The following is a 19,035-nucleotide window of genomic DNA, read 5'->3' on the forward strand; positions in this document are numbered from 1 at the left end:
ATACAGGCAGTGTTGGACTCGCTCACCCCTACTGATTATTCAGGCTCCTGAATATATGATCTTGGAAGTGCAGAGAAAAGTTCAGCAGTTGGCTGAAGAGCCAGTGAGGGAGGAGCAGATGACTTTGGCTGGAACTCTTCTTTTACTGGTTTACTGGTTTGACTGGTGGAGCCTTCAGGCTGCGTCTCATGACTGAGGCTTGGTGGAGCAGAGATGTTGTTGGTGTCCAGAACCATGAGGATCCAAACCACAGGCCTGTCACTCACTTGTTTCAGGCAAGGTTGAGTCAGGAGTAGAGCTTCATGCTCCTCAGCATTAGAAGAACTAACGGTCTCCATATGTGGGACTTCCAGAATTCTGTCCACCAAACCACTGTCACTTTTCAACTCTGAGAACGTGGAAGGACACGATGAGGACGAGGACCCAGCAGCCCAACCAAGTGCAACAATCCATATGACAGCAGCCAGCAGCAGCAGAGCAGCAAGAAGGAACAGCAATAGAAGATTCTCTTTGGAAAGGTGTTTCAGTCTGTTTCCACTGACCCCTGGATGCCAGCAGGTCTGAGGAGACCTGCACTCAGGTGACCCATCTTCTCGGAGCCCCTGACCTCCATGGATGGGGTCGTTCTCATGGCGTACACTTGTTCTGCTAGCTGGTCCTTGATCTTCTTGATGTGAGTCGGAGGCCCCCTCCGCTGTTCAAAGATGGACGTTCTAGTTTGACACGAACGGCTTCTTTCACCCCTCTTTCAAACCATCTGTCCTCCCTGGCTAGAACACACACCTTGTGGTCTTCAAAGGAGTGCCCCTTCTCCTTGAGGTGGAGGTGGACTGCTGAGTCCTGGCCTGTGGTTGAGGCTCTCCTGTGTTGCGCCATGTTTCTGCAACTGTATCACAGAACTATGAGGTCCTTTGTGTCTTTGTTATGAAATCAAGAGAAAAATCTCTTTGAAGGGCAAGACTTTCCTCACTGCAATCATGTTTTTATCGCATATAAAATTGGAATGTGATGATCTCAAAGGTTTGTTTGCACATAGTTTGCAAATTCAAAACCTTTGCAGGAGTCCACCATGTTTTGTTTGTGTCTCGGTCCGTGTCTTGATTTCCTGTTTTATTTTGTGGTTTGTGTCCTGTCTTCCTGTGCGTTCCCTTTTTGTCTTGGTCTGCCTTTAGTTCCTGTTTTAATCTGAAGTTCAGGTCTTGTCTTCCTGTGTGCTCCCTGCTGTGACCGCCTCATTGTCTCACCTGTATGATTGCACCACCTGTGTCCTTACTTCATGTATTTCACCTCTGTGTTTCCTGTTGTCTCTGCTGGCTTCATTGTCTTAGTCGGCGTCATGGTCGTTCTCCACGTCTCCCCTAAGGCCTTAGTTTTCAGTCCTGTGTAGAACTTTGTTTGGTTTGTCCTTTGAACTCGTCCAGGACTTCAGCCTGTTGACCCTTTTTGTTGATACTTTGTTTTCTCCTTCCTTTGAACTCCCAGTGTTGTGTTGTACTTCACCATTTTGAATTAAAGACTTTTGTTGTCCTCCCCTTGGCTGCTTTTGGGTCCCACATAAATCTGAGACAGTTTGCTATTTGAAAGGGTTTGCTTCCCCAGACACTGAGCTATTTTATCTGATCACTTTTTTAAAAAAATTGCAGGTCAAATGAATTTCTAACAATCTTAAAATTTTATTTGCAAATCCAACGGTTTTCTGGACCAAGCATGGATTCAGTCACGACGGTGGTCACCAACTCTGACATCGAGCTGGTGTCTCCTCTCCTGTAAGAGGTCATCCACCTGTGTGCCGCTGTCTCTGCACCGACACAGCAACCTGGGCTGCAGTGGCACCAAGAGTGGGTCAACAATAAAAGCAGGTTGCCCATGGACAGTGCATCTGCTGCCACCTCGACCGCCAATACCGTTTCAGATGTCATAAGAAAACAGATCATTGAGGCTCCTGTAGTTGTTGTTTATCACTCTTCATTGTGCCCATGGTGTACGTTGACTGGGAGGGCCGGGGGTGACCTTCTGAAGTGGTTCTTGTGTGTGATCCATCATTTTAGAGTGAGAGGTGACCAAGGAGTGGAAAATGAGGGAAGAGTGCGATGCAGGTTTACTAGAAGAGGCTGTGGACGGGGAAGTTTCCTGTCAGGAAAGAGTGTGCAGAATCACAGGGATACATTTTTAAAATAACATTCAATAGAATTAATCATGTCAGATGTTCCTTCCACAGAGTCACAAGGTCCAAATATACTGGACAAACTTGAGGGGATTTTGATGGGTTTTTAACAGAATAGAGACGTTGGGATGGCAGTTTCAAACCTGTACCACCAGGTTCTTCATAGCCTTGGGGATGAAGGTCTACTAGATCCTTCTGACAGCATCCACCTGTTCTGTGCCCAGCATGTATGTCTTCCACGTCTGCAGAGAGATCTCCATGTCTTCAGGGGGGTTGGGATCATCACCCTCTCAGAACAGAGCAAAATATGTCCCCACAACAACGGTGGACAATGGGACTCCTCCACAATGCTGTTGATGCTCCAGACCTGGCAGAGGTGCTAATTACAGTTTTTTTTTAATTAGGTAGGTGATGCTTCAAATGACTAAAATGCAATATATTCACAGCATATAACTACCAGCACTTTGAACATGGTGACTTCTACATAATATATTTGATAGAGAGTTGAAAAGTTTTGGCTTGCATCTCTTTGGCCACGTTGGGGGAAAACAGAAGAGCCGATACTTCATGCATCAGCATAGCATCAGCTCTGTTCACATGGAGGAAGCTCAGAAGCTGCTGGCCTTAGTAGTTTGACTTCATGTCCTCCGATTTTATAACCGATTTTTAAATCTGCTTTTTTTTAACGTAGGAAGTGGAGGATCTGGATTTCAACACTTCCAGTGAGCCAGACACCACCAGTTCTGGAGGGATTCTTCCACTTGTTCATTGGGCCCTCAGTGAGCAGGATACGGCAGGCCTTAGGGCCGCTGTTGATGTTACAAAACCATCACGGACGAGACATTTATTTTACTGCGTCGACCTATAGACTAAATCATCCATCCTACATGCTAACGTTGTGGGTTTAACCGGTTGAACACCAACAAATTTGACAAATGGGTTTTAAATGTTTATTTGTTGAGGCCAATTACTTCCAAACCTGAATTTTTGTCTTGTATGTTCAGGAGTACAGTTATGACAAGCTCTTAGAATGCACATGCAGTACTACTAAGAGGCAGTAGTAGTTTTTAAAAAGAGAAGGGAGTCACAGTAGCAGTTGGAGCTAAACTTCTAAGTTGAACTTCAACCCTGAAAACAGAGGCAGTTCATGGAATTTAAAATTGTTGAATTCATGGCCGAGATGAAAAGCTTCCTTCAGAAGCTCTTTGAATTGGTCCTCGGACCTCAAATGCCTCACAGGTCGCACAACAGTCTTGGTACATGCTGACACAACAGGGGAACAGACTTTGTGATGCCCAAAGCCTGCATTGCAGACATGGTGAAACTTGACTGTTCCAGCAAAATCCTTCTTCTCTGATGGAAGGAGTGGGATGTGACCTTGGCCTGTGGTCCACTGCAGAATAGGACTGCAACGATTAGTCGACGTTGTCGACAAAAATCAATAATCAAAATAGTCGACAATGGAATTCATCGTCGACTATTGTCGCCAGACGCGTTTTTCCAACAGAGTACGGTATCTCACTTGATTATAATCTCTGCCGAGAGTCGCGCATGCGCAATAGCGTCTCTGTCTCTGAGCGGGAACATATAGGAACAGCAATTCTGTGTGCACAGATGGCCATTGATAACCATTCTATGGTAGCAGCCAGTAATAAGGAGGCCACAGGCATTTACACCCAGGGCCTCCAACCTGGAGCCCACAGTGTTTATCTGCTCACAGCAGAGGGAGGGCAATCACAAGCAGCCGTATCAAGGAGGAACACGTCCGGGTAAAAGCACGAGTCCATCAAATGAATGTCTTCTGGAGAATATGGGTCCTGGGTTTGAGTCGGTGATGGAGATTCTGAACTGTAATCCTGGTGACAGACGGTCACCATTTTCCCACGGTGTCAGTTGGAATGAGTCGGCAGCAACGTTGGCCCCTTGGCGCTGTTTTCTAGAATCAGACTGTTGATGCTGCCTGGGGGCTGGCTTGATTTTGTCTCTACCCATTTCCCTTTTCCTTTGACTCACCAGCAATTTCTCCACACATTTCTTCTTCTGATCCTGCTTCATTTTTTCCTCTCTGGCTTTCTCCTTCACTTGCCTGCAACATGCAAAACTACCATGACTTTGTGGTGCTGGGTCTCTCAGAGCTTAACCTTTCCCAATCAAAATATCTGTCTGAATGCAACAGGAACAACTCGGCCTCACATGGGTCACTCCCAGGCCACTCGGCCTCTGGCCATGGGTACATTCATATTTGACTGTATCATCCTGACCTGATTGCAGCAGCCTTTGCCTCTTCTCTCTTGCAGGCATCGAGGGCCCTCTTTTTGATGCTCTTCTGCTGCTGCTGCTGCTGCTGCTGCTTCTCTTTCTGCAGCTTCTGCTTCATCGCTTCCTCTCTGGCTTTCTCCTCCACTTTCCTGGAACATGCGAAACAACCATGACTTTGTGGTGCTGGATCTCTCAGAGCTCACCCTCCTCAAATGAAAGCATCTGACACATTGCAATCAGAACAGCTCTTCCTCATATGGGTCCCTCCCAGCCCACATGGGCTCTGACCCTAGGAATGGCAATATTCATGTTCCATGTTATTATCCTGACCTGGCTGGAGCAGCCTTTGCCACTTCTCTCTTGCGCGTCATATTCTTCAACCTCTCCTGCTCCTGCTGCTTTTCTTTCTTCAGCTTCTGCCTGAGACGCTCGTTTTTCTCTATCTCATCTTTTTTCTGTTGTTCCTTCAGGTGGAACAGCCGCTTCCGCAGCTCGGACAGGGACATCTCTTCCATGAGATCCTGGCCTGCAGGCTGGCATGGGACACAAGGGAAAACCATGACACATGGAAGGAAGTGTGTGAACTGTGAGAAGACACCAATCCTTTCTTTCACTTACCTCAGTGCCATCAAGAGCCTTCAGTCTCTTCTGGGGAAGTGAACTAATAGTGAGGATTTCACCAATTACTCTAAATTTCAGGATGAGCTCTGCTTGTGCCTCCTCCAGTGCTTGACGAAGTAGCTCTTGATTTTTCTTAGTGACTTCTTTCACTGTGGTATTTGCATAGAAATTCTTTGAATGAAAAGGATCTCTTCAACAAATGATCATACTTGTTCATACTACGTGAAGTCTAGCAGCTTACCAATACTTTGCTTTGATTTTGTCAACTTCTCCTCTGCCACTCTGTAGTTCTTTTGGCGCTCTGCCACCTGTCGCACCAAGTCTCTCCTTCCTCTTTCCTCCTGCAGCCATTTCTTTGTGTATTTCTGCATCAACTGAGCAGCCAAAAAGAGACAAACACAAGGAGCACATTTTTACATGAAAATCCCTTGTTTTAAAAAGGTGTTCAGAGAGCAGAAATGTTCTGGCTAATCCTCCTTGTATTTGTGTTGTGTAACCTTCATTTTCACCAACTGTCTACTGGTCTTTACCCACCTCTTTTTCCTGGAGTTGAGGAGCCTTCTGGTCCCTAAATGGCTCCTTGGTGGTGATGTGCCCTCGATTATGATCACCTGCCCCCTCCAACAGGCACTGAATTCTGGGTCAACACACAGAGAAATTACTCTTAACACAGAGTGGTTTACAGAAATCTCAAAACCAGACAATTCAGTTCCACATAGCAGCATCCACACTGGCCATCCCATCCATTACTGGTATTATTGGACCAGCCAGCATGTAGAATTCCCTCAGACAAATCACAGGCTTCAGCTCAGTCCAGCAGTGTCCTGTAGAGAACTCTGATCATATTGAGGAGCCTCCTCAAACAGGTTGAAGGTAAACTACATGCCATACCTCTGGAATTCCTCTTCTGCCTGACGGTTCTCGATCACCTCTTTTCTCAGGGTGTCTGCTTTGGTGGTCTTTAAGGTGTTGCTGCCTCTCTAAAGGAATCAGACCTTTTTGGTTAACTGATGCATGGGAACAGTTATCATACTGAGGAAAGAAATTACGTAGTGGGAGCAGGTATGAGGAGAGTCCAAGCCCTGCACAATACAAACCCAGCAACCAGTGGACCTGCAGGCCCACAGGTAGAAATATAACCAATGCCAATATGGTTGCTTGAGGCTCAACCTGTCACCTTTACCTGTCAGACTACAATTTTCTTTTTTTTTTTACTTCTTCCTTCATCTCTTTGAACATTAAATCCATTTTTCACTTTTTCAGAATTACTGGTTTTTGATTTGCTTGAGCTTTGGCAAGGATGTAGTTTTTTTTGCCTGTTCATATATGTACATGTTCTCATTTTGGTGTTTTCAAATATTTTCAAAATAAACTACTTAACCAAAATGAACTAAAAACCCAACTGATATTGACATATTAATAAGGTCTTCATCAGAAAATGCTAAATTACCAAAGAGGTCAAACTCATTCCAACCACAATTTGTCAATTGCATGACTCTGATCTGACCTGTCCAGGGTAAACCCGCCTCAGCCCTGAAAGCTGCTGGGATAGGCTCCAGCCCCCTCCCCCGTGAGCCTTAACAGGATAAGTGGAAGAAGATGGATGGATGGATGGATGAATGACCCTGACGCAGTTCAGAATCTGGTCATTTGTGAATCAAGAGCGAGCGTGAAAGCACAGTGATTGACGCAGTGACTCTGATGTCAAAGCACACGTGCGTGTATGTACATATTTCAGCTCTTGAGCTCCATGTTTCTGTCTCACAGGATCTCTTGACAATCATTCAAGCCTTTCAGATATCATAATTTTTGTAGGGGATAATAAAAGGGGATGATAATAAGCTGAGTTGTACTTTCTTCTTTTGACAGTTGTGCTTGTTGATCTTCTGTAGCATCTCAAGCTCGTTTGAAACATTGTTCTGGCTTTTTAGTATCTAGGAAACCCAAATCTTTTGAATGGTGTATCAAATACAGCGTCTACTAATATACAGTCTCATGCAGGCTCTTTTACCGTATGACTGGCATTTTTACCCATGAAAAGCAACACACTGTAAAAACGTAGAATTCCTAAACAACCCACACAATGGTGAGCGAGGAGAAAGGACACTTTCAGCCATTCATGAAATGGTGAAATCCTGAGCCCTCAATAGGAGGTGAACACATGAGTGCTGGGTTTCCTCCCTGCACAGCTGTGGCTGCTGACTGGACAGCTGGAGAATGACACTGATAACTGTGCTTCACCTTTCAGAATCTAGCATGTGGTCATGGCATGTACGTGTTGGCTGAGCAATGAGAGAGAAGTACATGTACACATCTAATTGGACGGAAATATTCAAAGGCAATAAATGGGTCTTACTGGTCTGGGATTTTGCCGCAGTGGGATGAGATTTGGCACTGGTTTGGGATGGGTGAGAGGGACCCCCTGGGGCTCAGTGGGGGTTTTTGGCTTCAATGTAACCCAGCTAAAAGCTGGTGGAAGAACTAAACAAGAAAAAAGAGAATATGAAAGTCATTTACTTTGGGAAATAAATATATGTTGTAATAAAGCAGAGCTCCACTCTCAAGAGAAGAATAAATTCATGGAATTCCAACTTGAATGAGACGATCTTTATCTTGAGAGCTCAGGGAGCCTTCATCAGCTCAAGAGCCAAGTGCATTGAAGCAGGAGAAAACAATTCCTCATGTTTTTGTCATCTGGAACAAAGCAGACAGCAGAGAAATTCTCTTCCAAGTCTAATGATTAATGGGACAGAAAACCAAGATTTGAGGAGTACAGAAAAAGAGGTCTTCTCCTTTTCTTGCCATCTGTATTCTCTAGTTCCTCTGCAGTCGATGCTGATATCCTGTTTGATAAGATGGAGAACTTTCTCCCTTGTGTTGACGACTCCTTTAGAGATCTGTGTGAGTTGGACCTCACAATGGAGGAGCTGGACACAGTTCTTTGGAAAATGGCCTTCAACAAACCCCAGGGACAGATGGGCTCACAACCAACTGTTAGCAATGCTTTTGGAGGGATGTAAGATGTCGACTATTTGAAGCCTTAAAAGAATGTTTAGAGAAAAACACTTCATGTCAACCATGAAACAGGGGTTCATCACTTTGACCCCTAAACCTGGAAAAGACAAACCAAGATGAGATCATCTTCGACCGATCCCTCTGCTTCATACAGACTATAAGATTCTTCAAGGTGCTGCTGCTGCTGGCTGGAAGAAGGCATCTCTTCTAGAATGAGTGAGACCCAATCCAGCTTCCTGAAAGGCAGCTTCATTCACAAGAACATCAGACTTGAACTGGAGCTGCTTGATGACAGTCACATGGTTCAAGACAGGGGCTTTATTTGATTTGAGGATTTTGATGAAGCGCTTGATTCTGTTGAGCACACATTTATTTTAAAAGCATGATCTCATTTGGGTTTTGGAAGAAGATTTCTAGATATGATTGGGATGTTACATCATGGAATCAACAGTTCTGTAGCTTGAGGTCATGGCACTTGTCCCAGATTTGAGATTAAGAGGGGCATCCGGCAGGGGTGCGGCAGCTCCCCATGATTGTTCATAATGGTTGCTGAAATATTCTCTCTTCTCATCAAAAGTAGTCCCACTGAAGGGTTGAGTGGTATGGACGGACAAACTGGAACAAGTCAACTGGCAGATGACACAACTTTGTTTCTACAAAATGAAGATCAACTTCCCTCAGCACTGCAGTCCATCAATCAATTCTCAAAAGCCTCTGGCTGACAGTTGAATCTGAACAAAATGTGAGGATACTGACTTGTCTGAGCTCAATCACATGAGTACAATAAAATAGGCTATTAAAAAGTACACTTTACTCAGACTTCATAATGAATGTAAAGAAAAGACACGTTTCAGTAACACAAATTCAGTTTGTTTGAGTAGAAACTATTGATAGGACTTGAAAATACATGAAGAGGTTAATGTATACATTAAATGCTGCAGGCATGACAGTAGAGCCGCTGTCTTCACACACGGTAACCACTTATAATGACTGCTCCTCCTGGTGGACTGATAAAGCAGTGCAGGTAATTTCCACAAACGGCACTTAGGGGCGTTACGACTCGGCCCCGCGCCAATGACGTCATCGCGGGGGATCTCATTACAGTCACGGACCTGCCTACTGCCGAGCAGGGACCGTCACGGACCGGTCAGGGCCCCAGCACGAGATTGCGCCAAATTAGAGGCGGCCAGATCTGTATAACATAAAGATTAAAAAAGAGAGTCAATATTTGGGGATCGCTGTCTCTGAGGATAAAACAACAACTGAAAATATGAATATTTGCAGCAACGTGGCCAAGTGTGAGGCAATTCTGAACAGGTGGCTGCAGAGAGACGTCTCAATTTTTGGGAGAGTTTTATCATCCAGAATGGATCGTCTGTCCAGTCTCATTTACCCTGCTTTTTCCAGCATGGGCAGCATGGTTCAGGGGTAGCGTGGCCGTCCAGAACCAAAGGGTCGCTGGTTCGATCCCCGACCCCGGTGACCATGTCGAAGTGTCCTTGAGCAAGATACTGAACCCATAATTGCTCCTGATGAGTAGGTTGGCGCCTTGCATGGCAGCCTCCACCATCAGTGTGTGAGTGTGTGTGTGTGAATGGGTGAATGAGATGACACTGTAAAGTGCTTTGAGTGCTGCTGAGGTAGAAAAGTGTGATATAAAATTGAGTCCATTTACCATTTAACCATTTCCTTCCCCATCTCAGCAAGAAGAATTAAGAAGAGAAATACTGTTAATTTGAAGTTCAAAGAAAAGAGAGCCCTTAAATTATTTTCTTAATAGAAACATTTCAGTTATTATGAGATGGCCCCTGAGATTTATTGATTTTATTTTAGTTGTCTTTGTTTATGAGTATCATTTTAAGTTTGAGATGTACATTGAAAATGCTCAACCCCAGGCAAAATGTATGTGACGTTGAGTGACACTTTGTGCCTCGTTTGTTTGTATATTTCAATAAAGGAAAAAAAAAAACTCTGATGACACCGGAAGATATTGTTGCCTCTTCCGGGTCATCCGGGTGTCACAGGTGACGTTGTTGGTGTTAGTGCTCGGATTGCGCGTGCGTGAAGGGAACATGCAGTGCTTTAAGCACCGCCCTCTGGCGGTCAGCAGGGACGAAACAGAACTGCAGCACCGGATAAAACAACATGCAAGCTAATTGGCGCTTATGTCCGCGATTCTACTTCAAAAGTCAACGCCCATGGAAGCCCTCGTAGCGTTAGCTTCCATGAGTCAACATCATGTCTCTACACAAGGATGATATTCAAACATATCAAAAGAGCGCCAGACCCCGACCACACATTCAAGTTAATTAGCTTAACTGTACCTGAGGGCGCCGTCATCCTGATTATCCAGCAGCAGACTTCGCTCGGCTCCGGGACCTGTTCAGACACGTGTGCGCATGCGCTCCTCAGGTATCTGTGGCGTTTCACGTGGGTTCCCCACTCAACTCAGAAAATCTGCTCAAACCTGAAAAACCTTTGCTGTGTGACATAGAAAATCCTATTTGGGACAACAATGGGAAACATTTGTTGGGCAGACCAGTGTTTGTAGATTGTAGATGGAAAGCTTTATTTCTGAGTCTGTTTACTTTGAAAAGTCTCATTAGATCGAAGCGAAGTAAAATCTGGTCAACTGGACGTAAGTTTATCTTGAAGACGTTTCACCTCTCATCCGAGAGGCTTCTTCAGTTCTAGTGAAGAGTGTGGAAACTCCAGCTTATAAACCTATGTGGGAGTGGTCAGTGCTATTGTGGTGGAAACGACCCTCCCGAGACTCACCTGGCCTCCCCAAATGACAGTCGTTGTGAGGTGTCAGGGAGTTTCAGGGGTGGTCGGTAGGGAATTTCACCGACCACTCAGATGCTAATGGGCTGTGCTGGCATCAGCCGTTCCACATGGGTCTTTCAGCTGAGCTCTTTGGGGAAGTTTTGAAAGGACTTGGTTGTAAATAGGTGAAAGGAAATGTCGCAGTCCACCTCCTCTGTTCAAAGATGGTTTCTCTATCCTGACGTGGATGGCTTCTTTAACTCCTCTTTCAAACCATCTGTCCTCTCTGTCGAGTATTTGGACATGGTCGTCCTGGAAGGAGTGGCTTTCCTCCTTGAGGTGGAGGAAAACCGCTGAGTCCTGTCCTCCAGAGTTGGCTCTTCTATGTTGGGCCATGCGCTTGTTGAGGGGCTGTTTGGTTTCCCCTATGTAGAGATCCGTGCAGGCCTCACTGCATCTGACAGCGTATACCAGATTGCTTTTCTGGCTGTGAGGGGTGGGATCTTTGGGGTGAACCAGTCTTTGTCTCAGAGTGTTGTCTGGTTTAAAAGACACAGGGATGTGGTGCTTATTATAGATTCTCCTTAATTTCTCAGAAACCCCTGCCACATAGGGGATCGCTATGTTTTTTCTCCTGCCTTCTTCATCTTCCCTCCTCCTGGAGCTCTCCTCCTTTCTGGACCTGGAAGAGGATTTTACAAAGGTCCAGTCTGGGAAGCCACAAGTTTTAAGTGCTCTTTTCAGATGCTGCTGTTCTTTTTTCCGGCCTTGGACGCTGGTGGGGATGGTCTCCGCTCGGTGTTGCAGCGTCCTGATGACACCTAACTTGTGCTCCAGAGGATGGTGAGAGTCAAAAAGCAAGTATTGGTCAGTGTGGGTGGGTTTCCTGTACACATCCACCCTCAGGCTCCTGTCCTCTTGAATGTAGACGTCGCAGTCCAAAAAGGGCAGATGGTTGTCTTTCACATCCTCTCTGGTGAACTTGATGTTGACGTCTACCGAGTTGATGTGTGCTGTAAACGGTTGTACCTCCTGAACCTTGATCTTCACCCAGGTGTCATCAACGTATCGGAACCAGTGGGTGGGGGAGGGTCCACTGAAGGAACGGCCTCCCCAAAATCCACAAGGAAGGTGACCCGCTCCAACCCATTGTCAGCAGCATAAACTCCGTGACGTACAACATCGCCAAACACGTCGCCACCATCTTAGCCCCTTTGGTAGGGAAAACCCCCCACCACGTCCAGAATTCCATGGACTTCGTGAACAAGATTAGAGAACTCAAGCTGGACCCAGATGAGACCGTGGTGTCCTACGATGTGACCTCCTTGTTCACCTGCGTCCCTACCGTGGAGGCTGTGGAAACAGTGAAGAAACGCCTACAGCTGGACAACACCCTCAGCAACAGGACCAACCTCAATCCGGACCAAATCTGCCAACTTCTGGACCTTTGCCTGAACACAACTTACTTCCAGTACAGAGGGAAGTTTTTCAGGCAAAAACACGGCTGTGCCATGGGTTCTCCCGTATCTCCTATCGTGGCCAACCTATACATGGAAGAGGTGGAACAGAGGGCCCTGACTTCCTTCAGTGGACCCTCCCCCACCCACTGGTTCCGATACGTTGATGACACCTGGGTGAAGATTAAGGTTCAGGAGGTACAACCGTTTACAGCACACATCAACTCGGTAGACATCAACATCAAGTTCACCAGAGAGGATGTGAAAGACAACCATCTGCCCTTTTTGGACTGCGACGTCTACATTCAAGAGGACAGGAGCCTGAGGGTGGATGTGTACAGGAAACCCACCCACACTGACCAATACTTGCTTTTTGACTCTCACCATCCTCTGGAGCACAAGTTAGGTGTCATCAGGACGCTGCAACACCGAGCGGAGACCATCCCCACCAGCGTCCAAGGCCGGAAAAAAAAGAACAGCAGCATCTGAAAAGAGCACTTAAAACTTGTGGCTTCCCTGACTGGACCTTTGTAAAATCCTCTTCCAGGTCCAGAAAGGAGGAGAGCTCCAGGAGGAGGGAAGATGAAGAAGGCAGGAGAAAAAACATAGTGATCCCCTATGTGGCAGGGGTTTCTGAGAAATTAAGGAGAATCTATAATAAGCACCGCATCCCTGTGTCTTTTAAACCAGACAACACTCTGAGACAAAGACTGGTTCACCCCAAAGATCCCACCCCTCACAGCCAGAAAAGCAATCTGGTACACGCTGTCAGATGCAGTGAGGCCTGCACGGATCTCTACATAGGGGAAACCAAACAGCCCCTCAACAAGCGCATGGCCCAACATAGAAGAGCCAACTCTGGAGGACAGGACTCAGCGGTTTTCCTCCACCTCAAGGAAGAAAGCCACTCTTTCCAGGACGACCGTGTCCAAATCCTCGACAGAGAGGACAGATGGTTTGAAAGAGGAGTTAAAGAAGCCATCCACGTCAGGATAGAGAAACCATCTTTGAACAGAGGAGGTGGACTGCGACATTTCCTTTCACCTATTTACAACCAAGTCCTTTCAAAGCTTCCCCAAAGAGTTCAGCTGAAAGACCCATGTGGAACGGCTGATGCCAGCACAGCCCATTAGCATCTGAGTGGTCGGTGAAACTCCCTAACGACCACCCCTGAAACTCCCTGACACCGCACAACGACTGTCGTTTGGGGAGGCCAGGTGAGTCTCGGGAGGGTCGTTTCCACCACAATAGCACTGACCACTCCCACATAGGTTTATAAGCTGGAGCTTCCACACTCTTCACTAGAACTGAAGAAGCCTCTCGGATGAGAGGTGAAACGTCTTCAAGATAAACTTACGTCCAGTTGACCAGATTTTACTTCGCTTCGATCAACAAGGGGAAAAGTGACAAACTGTTTTTGCTTTTTTTTTTTTTTACTCGGGCCTGAGCCTGGAGGTACTCTGGGGTGAAGACCCTATTATTGGGGCCTGAGCCTGGAGGTACTCTGGGGCGAAGACCCTATTATTGGGGCCTGAGCCTGGAGGTACTCTGGGGCGAAGACCCTCTTATTGGGGCCTGAGCCTGGAGGTACTCTGGGGCGAAGACCCTATTATTGGGGCCTGAGCCTGGAGGTACTCTGGGGCGAAGACCCTCTTATTGGGGCCTGAGCCTGGAGGTACTCTGGGGCGAAGACCCTATTATTGGGGCCTGAGCCTGGAGGTACTCCGGGGTGAAGACCCTATTATTGGGGCCTGAGCCTGGAGGTACTCCGGGGCGAGGACCCTCTTGTTGGGGCCTGAGCCTGGAGGGACTCCGGGAACTCTGGCAAATCAGTAAGTGATTCAAATCATTGGAACACGTGCATTTTTTTAGAGACGTGCATTTTTATTTTCTAAAGCTTGAACGTTGAATCATGCTGAGTGTTTTTACAAATCTCTGTATTTTTAAATACACGCATTTTGACACGTGAAGCTTGGAACATTGAAGAAAGCTGAATAGAACTCAGACATTTCTGAGCTCTGATGAACCTTTTATACTTTTGTCTTGTGCTTCAGGATTCAACCGAATATCCAGAGGTCCCAGTCGAGTGAAACGACTGTCCAGACCCTGATAACCAAAGACAGAGTACAGAAAGGAGGACAGCAGACGCCTCACCAGAGACAGGTCATGAGAGCCAGATGTCCCTCTCATCATCTGGGTCTAGGGAACCACCCAGACCTGTTGAGGAACACCGGCAGCCCAGATTTATCCGCAAGTACATCTTCAGAGATGTTGATGTTAACCTGCACTGTGGGAGACCTGCCTACTGGAACCTGGACAAGGAGACAGAGTAAAATAATCTTCATTCACATTGTAAGTTGGCAGTTTGGTATCATGACACGGTTCATGATCGCCTGGTACGGTATCAAAGAGTTCATCAAGCAATGACCTCTGTCTTTGTCTCTGTCTATTTTTGTATTTTACATTTTGTTTATATTTATTTTTGATCATTAAAAATGGATCCTGTAAAATGATGGCCTCCAGTCCTGTTTCATGGTTCTGTATCAGAAGTGATTTGGGTCTTGATTGTGTTTTATTTACATTTCTAGAGGAATTATCTGAATGACTTTGGTTTTTATTGTCTTAAATACATTTCCAGGTTAATGATCTTGTTCATATTTTTACTCCATGGAACCCCCAGTCCATGGGGACTCGTTCTTCCCCTCACTAGAAGAGGTCCAGATGTATGAACATGATGATCAACAAAACTGGTGATGAAGGGAACTTCAGCCAATCTCAGGTCCCACCACTGTTTTTTCATCTCCGCGGGGGTCCAGCCCTTCAAGGTCTTCTGGATGGCCTGTTGTTTTTCTTGTTCCCTGATTCCCATGTGATTGTCAGCCTCAGCTGGACGAGGCGAATGCAGCATTCAAAGAAATTGGAACTTTATTGAATCCAGACGTTGGACTTAAAACTGCCACTCTTGACAGTTGAGCTGAGAAAATTGTTGAGTGCTGTAAGGCAGCAGTTGCTTCCTCTAAACTGTGCAGGTACCGGTGCCAATGTACGTATCCGATACCATAATTACATAGGAGACATGTGCTCCTTTTAGTGAATTGATGTGTGACTGAACTTTAAGTAGACATTTCATTGTTTTCCTCCGAGATGTGTTTAACCATGCACTCATTGTTCTGATGGTTTTGTTAGTAGTTGTGTGGATCGGACTGAGCAGGAAAAGTGGTTTGAAAACATCTCAAGAATTCTAAATGCACTGAAGCTGGAAATGTAAAGAAGTTCTGTCATATTAAGACCTCAGTGAAGAAGGGTTGAGTAGAAAGTTGTTGAAGTAAACAAAGGCTGTCCCTCCATGACAGTTCTGTTCTGTATGTTTCATGTTTTGGGGAGAAATCAAAGTTGTTCTGAACCCAACTCATGCAGGTGGTGTTGATGAACAAGACAAACATTTCCAGTGTTTTCAGTTGGGAGTCCAAAGTTGTAAGAAAGTTCCATCTGGACTTGATCCTAGAAACGGTGGAACAGGAACACAAATACAGGGTGTTGATCCAACATGTTTGTCCCAAGTTGGAAGGACATTCTGCTAATATGCTACATGGAGCCTTCAAAATGGAGCTGGACGTCATCCTGGTAACTGAGGAGCAGCGACACTCATTCATCATGTTAATTCAACAGATTTACATTCAGGTCACTCCACAGAGTTGTTTCTTGTGAAATGAGATCATTTTATTGAGCTGGAAATCATTTCCAGAAGTTTATTCATTCTGAGAACAAGTTCTTTGTTGAGTGAACAGATACAAAGTACGGTGTGTTGTTGAAGCGTCTTAGATCTCAAGAAAGGATGCGTCTTCTGAAGTCTGGTCTTCAGACGATGTGTCTTGTAGGTTGATGTGGGGAGTCCCTCCCTTTGTCTTCCAGCCTCTTTAAAAAGCAGATTCAGCCTATGAAGTTGTAGCACCTGTGCTCTTCTCAAAAGCCTCTCCTCAATCCCAGTCTCACAGAAACACTTGGACCCATTTTCATACAGGTGTCACTCTGTGGTGTCCTTCATCTTTTTAGAAAGCTACTGAGTAGAGTTTCAGAAGCAGGTGCAGTGACATCTTGCTTCACTGGCCACCAAGTCCCTGTCCCCAATGTGCAGAAGCAGACTCTCCTCTTTTCTTCCTTCGGCTGCAAGAAGCAACTTCCCAGCTGTGAGTGTTTCACCATGACTCTGTTTTTCTTCAATCCTTTTGCAGGTGTATGATTCATGTTTGTATTTCTCACTCTGTAGATGAAGCATTGTACTGGCAGAAGGTGTGGTGCCGCTTGGATGTGCGGAGGTCAGAGGTGTGGGATCTTAGAGCCCAGTCTTTGCTGCAGTTTCCTCACCAGCCTCTGTTTCTACCCCCGGCACTAAAAAACAAGAAGCAGACAACACACTTAGGCTTGGCTTCCATTGGTAACAGATTCAGTGGCAGCTCAGTTGCATTCTGGCCCCATCTTGGATGGAAATCACAAACACCTCTCAAAACAATGCAGTCTGGTTCAACACCACTGCAAACTTCGTACACTCCCAACAATGAACATGATTAAATCACTACTTGTGACAGTGTCAATCAAACATCAACTTTATCGTCTTGACAAAGGCAGAATTGATGGCAGCGCTAAAGGGATCAGGTTAGATGGTCCAGGTGGACCTGATGGGGTGGCCAGTGAGTGGTGATTGAACAGTGGGAAGCAACTGGAAAAGAAGACAAAATGACAGATTTTCAATAGAATAAATGATCTGATGTGGGAAATCTGTTTGCTGCAGGGGGCTGAAGGGGAAACATCCAGCAAGACAGTTGCTATGACGCCCCCCCGCCCCCACACACACACACAAATGTAATATGCATGATGTTACTGTGTTTTGATGCTGATTTCTGTTCTCCTCCCTCTCAGATTAACAGCTGAAGTTGAAGATCTACATTGACGTGAGCTTCTTTTCTTCCCTCTTTCTTCTCCTCTTGTTCAGCCTCTTTCTGAAATAAAGGCTCCTTTCCACGTCTTTTCTGGCCTCCTTTTCTGTCTGTTCCATTTGGAAAGTGGCTGTAGCGTCTCTGTGACAGCCACTGTTTGCTGGAATCACAGCAGCTTCCTGAACTGGGAGGTTCACAGTGATGACAGTCAGTGACTTCAAAAGACAACCAATGAACACATTTAGTCAAAGCTAATTTCCATTTTCAGTCTCTTGGCAAGTTCAAGTCATCCACATCATCCATTGGTTATATAGTGGGACAACAAACCCTGGTTGTTAGCTTCAATCTCTGCACTGCCTCTTCTGCCTCAACAGCCTCTCTAGTCCCAAGGTCTTTCCACCAAAAAACAGCAGAAATCAATCCCTCCATCCTGTGGATGTAAACGGGGTTCAGGACCATGGCTTTCTAAAATCTGCTTCCAGCACTCCACTGTTGTGGATCTGCTAGCAAACACTTCCAACCACACAGGGGCCATGGATGTGCTCATTTTTTGCGAGGTCATGCTCATTTTTGTCATGATTGACAGGTGAAAGAAAAACTCACCAGACCTCAAATGTTGGAAATCAGGGATATTTATTGAGTGGAAAATTCCCAATGACATTGAGGACAGCGTTGATGTTCCAGAAGACTGAGGTTTCCAAAGAAGGGATGACAAGACTCCATCTACATGCTACATTTCCCTCCTTCCCTCCAGCTTCATGACCAAGTTTGTAGACCCTTTGATTCATTTGACTTCATCCTACAGAGACATGAACACATGAATGTCTCTGTTTGATGCTGTACTCCTGTATCGCTGGCTGCAGTGGCTGGGCTAAGACAGGAAAAAAAGCTGGCAAATTTCGAGGCTTGTCATTGGACAGTAACTACAATGACGTTATCCATGTAGGACCCCGAGTAGAGCTGCCCGCTCGGTTTGCCAGGCCCAGCAACTCAGACAAAGTTACTGATAAACATAAAATGTGCAAGAGGTAAGAGTGCCAACAATTTTTTGCTTCATTTGTTGAAAAATGAAGACGTTGTCCACAAAAATGAGCTTCTCCCTCGGTGGGGATCGTCTAAATACACAAAACCTGCCCTCGGCCCACCGCCTCTCTGGCTGGACCTCAGAGTTCTCACTTGGGCTTCTCTTATCTGATTTGAATCTCTGTCTCATACCCAGTGCTAATTTGGGGGTTCTGACTTTGAGCTCTAGCTTCTGACTTTAGTCTCTGACTGCTTCCATCACCACGTGTGGAGGGGGTGTGGCCATGGGTTGTGCGATGATTGGCAAACGGCAAGTTTGACACAGATGGCATGAATGGTTGAGACCTTTGAGAAAACCCATGAAGAAATCCCTTGCTTTTAGAGACAGAGATCTTAAGCCCAGTTCTCCAATTGTGGCTCAGTTCCAGTGACAGTTTTCTAACAGTGTTCTTGTTGTTCCCAGGTCCAAGCCAGGCACCACAACGAGGTGGAGGGGGAGCTGGAGTCTATCCCCGCTACCCTCAGCAAGAGGCGGGGTTCACCCTGGATGGGTCGCCATCAATCAATTTGATTGGCTCGGCTGTTGATGACGCTGCTGTGGTTTTAACTACATCAGCTGTGCACCAATGATTTATCTTTTTTTTTTAATTAGAATTTTAATCGAGGGCGGCACGGCGACACAATACTTGCAAAGTGTACCTGAGTGGCTGATCTGTATGTATGAAGGAGTGAACAAGTGAACAATCAGTGTTTAAAAGAAGTTTGAAACTTGTTTCTTGTCACAAAAACAACAGAA

At 45.8% G+C, this 19,035-nt stretch overlaps 1 protein-coding gene across 1 annotated transcript; it reads right to left on the reverse strand.

Annotated features, from left to right (window-relative positions):
• Positions 1-3,687: 3,687 nt before the first annotated feature.
• LOC147268784 (uncharacterized) lies at positions 3,688-10,467 on the reverse strand. The gene is made up of 9 exons (XM_086192958.1): positions 10,384-10,467; positions 7,401-7,525; positions 5,936-6,024; positions 5,579-5,681; positions 5,286-5,418; positions 5,042-5,193; positions 4,754-4,956; positions 4,426-4,572; positions 3,688-4,250 (listed from the first exon to the last, which is right to left on the reverse strand). Exons 1-9 carry the CDS (start codon positions 10,397-10,399, stop codon positions 3,914-3,916), a joined length of 1,305 nt encoding a protein of 434 aa, XP_086049084.1. The 5' UTR covers positions 10,400-10,467; the 3' UTR covers positions 3,688-3,913.
• Positions 10,468-19,035: the final 8,568 nt, after the last annotated feature.

Source organism: Aulostomus chinensis, chromosome 2 (genome assembly GCF_037954235.1).
Source record: "Aulostomus chinensis isolate RoL2024-O1b breed Wild chromosome 2, RoL_Achi_v1.0, whole genome shotgun sequence".
NCBI classification, from domain to species: domain Eukaryota; kingdom Metazoa; phylum Chordata; class Actinopteri; order Syngnathiformes; family Aulostomidae; genus Aulostomus; species Aulostomus chinensis.